Below are 2,483 nucleotides of genomic sequence, written 5' to 3' on the forward strand. Positions count from 1 at the left end.
CCCTGGATGGTATCTGCTCCTTCGGAGCCCAAATCGTGCTTTATTCATAGTTACAGAAAATAATAATAAAACATAAAAAAGTATAAAATTGAAGTAAAATATTAGTCAAATTTTTCCAAATTGCTGTTTTTAGAAGTAATTGTAAAAAGTAATAATACTGAAAACAAAGTTATTTAAAAACAGTGTCTGCTCTGCCAAGAGCTGGAGCACTATGACGGTCCAAGAGGGGGTAAGAATACAATTCGAAAAATTACCACCCGAGGAGCCAGTAAGTCAATTTCACCTATCCAACCACGACCTACAGGCATTAGACAAAGCAGTGGAAGAATTCTTAAAAGACGACGTCATAGAGAAAGCGAGTCCAAAAGCAAATGGCTTCCTATCCAATCTTTTTCCAAAGCGAGAAAAGACAAAAATACGGCCACTCCTGGACCTACGACGGATAAACCGATACATACAGTACCAACATTTCAAGATGGAAAGATTACCAACCATACGAGACATGATCCAACCGGGAGACTACCTGATCAAGGTCAATCTGAGCAATGCATACCTAACAATACCGGTTCACCCGAAGAGCAGACCATATCTCTCGTTCAAACATCAAGGGGAGACGTACTCGTTCAAAGCGATGCCGTTCGGCTAGCTTCAGCTCCACGCATTTTCTCGAAACTAATGAAGGATGTATTAGAGCCATTAAGGAAACAGGGTCTTCGCCTAACGTATTACCTCGACGACATCTGTTTAATGAATCAATCAGAAGCCCAAGCAAAGAATCAAGCACGGCTACTGATAGAGCATCTCCAAGCACTCGGCTTTATAATCAACGAAAAGAAATCGGAATTGAAGCCGAAGAAGCAACAGATATTCCTGGGGTTCGAAATCAACACAGAAACCATGGATATCAAGCTCCCAAAAGAAAAAATCGCGCGAATCAGACAAGATATAAAATCCGCAAAGGCAAAACCGAGGACAGCGAGGCAAATAGCGTCACTAGCTGGACTTTTAGCATCGACAGCACCCGCAGTGAGGCCAGCGTTCATCTTTCAACGGCACTTACAAAGAGACCTCGCAAAGCACCTTCAAAGAACCAATCAAGGATGGGAGAAGGTGATACCACTCTCAAAAGAAACGATAGAAGATTTGAAGAAGTGGGAAAACCTCCTAGACGTTCACAAGGGCTTACAAGTAAGAATTTCACCGCCGGACGAAACAGTGAACATAATGACAGGCGCATCAGGAACAGGATGGGGGATAGTGAGCATGCACCTAACAACACATGGCCGATGGACAGACCAAGAGAGAAAAACATCATCGAACCAGAAAGAGCTGCGGGCTATCCTCTTCGCTTTAAAGCTCCACACCAAACACTGGGAGAACAAACACATAAGGATCAAGACAGACAACAAAACAGCTGTGGCCTATATCCAAAACCAGGGGGGTACGGTGAGTTTACCGTTAGTAGACATAGCCACAGAGATATGGGAAATCTGCTTGAGACACAATATTCAAATAACAGCAGAATACCTCCCAGGCAAACAAAACGCAGAGGCAGACAGGGAGAGCCGCCGGAAATCATCCCAACACGAATGGCAACTACCGGAAGAAGCATGGAGATTCATCAACAGGAACTGGGGAGAGAGAACAATAGATCTCTTTGCTTCACGCAACAACACGAAGCACCCACGATTCTTCAGTATGAAGCCAGACCCAGACGCCGAGGTAATCAGTGCCCTCTCGTAAAGATGGCCAACCAAAGGAGCCTACGCCAACCCACCGTGGATTCTACTCCCCAGAATTCTCAGAGAGATTTCGCTAAGAGAACTGGAAGAGATAGTGGTGATAACCCCCAACTGGACGACACAACCATGGATAGCACAAGCCCTAAATCTGACTATCCAACAACCAGTTATCCTAGATCTTCAACACCTGAACTCACCAAGAGCACTCCCACGACACCCAGCACAGGTAATCGCATGGAAATTATCAGGCATGCATTCGAAACACAGAGAGTTTTGGAGAAAGCAATTGAGATCATCTCCAAGAGAGAAAGGGCAACTACTGGGAAGCATCACAATTCAGCGTGGGAAAAACCCACATCATGGTACAAAACGAATGATAGAGATACATGCGAGAACAACTTGCCTACGACCTCAATGTTTCTTACAGAAATAACACCACTAGAAGATACAGAACCATGTCCCGTGGGAGCAGCGCACCTATACATACCTCAAGCACAAGAGACTTCAATCGATTATTATGACTTTCTGACTTTTTTTACCACAACCCGCAAAACCCCAACTCCTGCAACTGGGGATACGATAACAAGATGGATCACAGAAATGCTGCCTGAATGCGGCACCCTAGCAACGGCCCACTCAACCAGAAGCACCACACCATCTCACGTGTTAGTACAAGGCGCTCCATTGGAAGCTATACTCGAAGCAGAGATAACTTTACGACGAAACACCATCCAGGGAGAC

At 44.9% G+C, this 2,483-nt stretch overlaps 2 protein-coding genes across 2 annotated transcripts; both read left to right on the top strand.

The window, feature by feature from the left end:
• Positions 1-211: 211 nt before the first annotated feature.
• VTP21DRAFT_6162 (uncharacterized protein) lies at positions 212-646 on the top strand (the record flags this gene model as incomplete). The annotated part of the gene is made up of 1 exon (XM_069396763.1): positions 212-646. The coding sequence occupies one exon, from the start codon at positions 212-214 to the stop codon at positions 644-646; it is 435 nt and encodes a 144-aa protein (XP_069247431.1).
• A 29-nt stretch (positions 647-675) lies between these two features.
• On the top strand, positions 676-2,119 carry VTP21DRAFT_6163 (uncharacterized protein; the record flags this gene model as incomplete). The annotated part of the gene is made up of 3 exons (XM_069396764.1): positions 676-1,722; positions 1,797-1,968; positions 2,046-2,119. The coding sequence occupies 3 exons, from the start codon at positions 676-678 to the stop codon at positions 2,117-2,119; spliced, it is 1,293 nt and encodes a 430-aa protein (XP_069247432.1).
• Between the last annotated feature and the right edge of the window lie 364 nt (positions 2,120-2,483).

This window comes from Calcarisporiella thermophila (genome assembly GCF_041956535.1).
Source record: "Calcarisporiella thermophila strain CBS 279.70 unplaced genomic scaffold VTP21scaffold_25, whole genome shotgun sequence".
Taxonomy (NCBI): Eukaryota; Fungi; Calcarisporiellomycota; class Calcarisporiellomycetes; order Calcarisporiellales; family Calcarisporiellaceae; genus Calcarisporiella; species Calcarisporiella thermophila.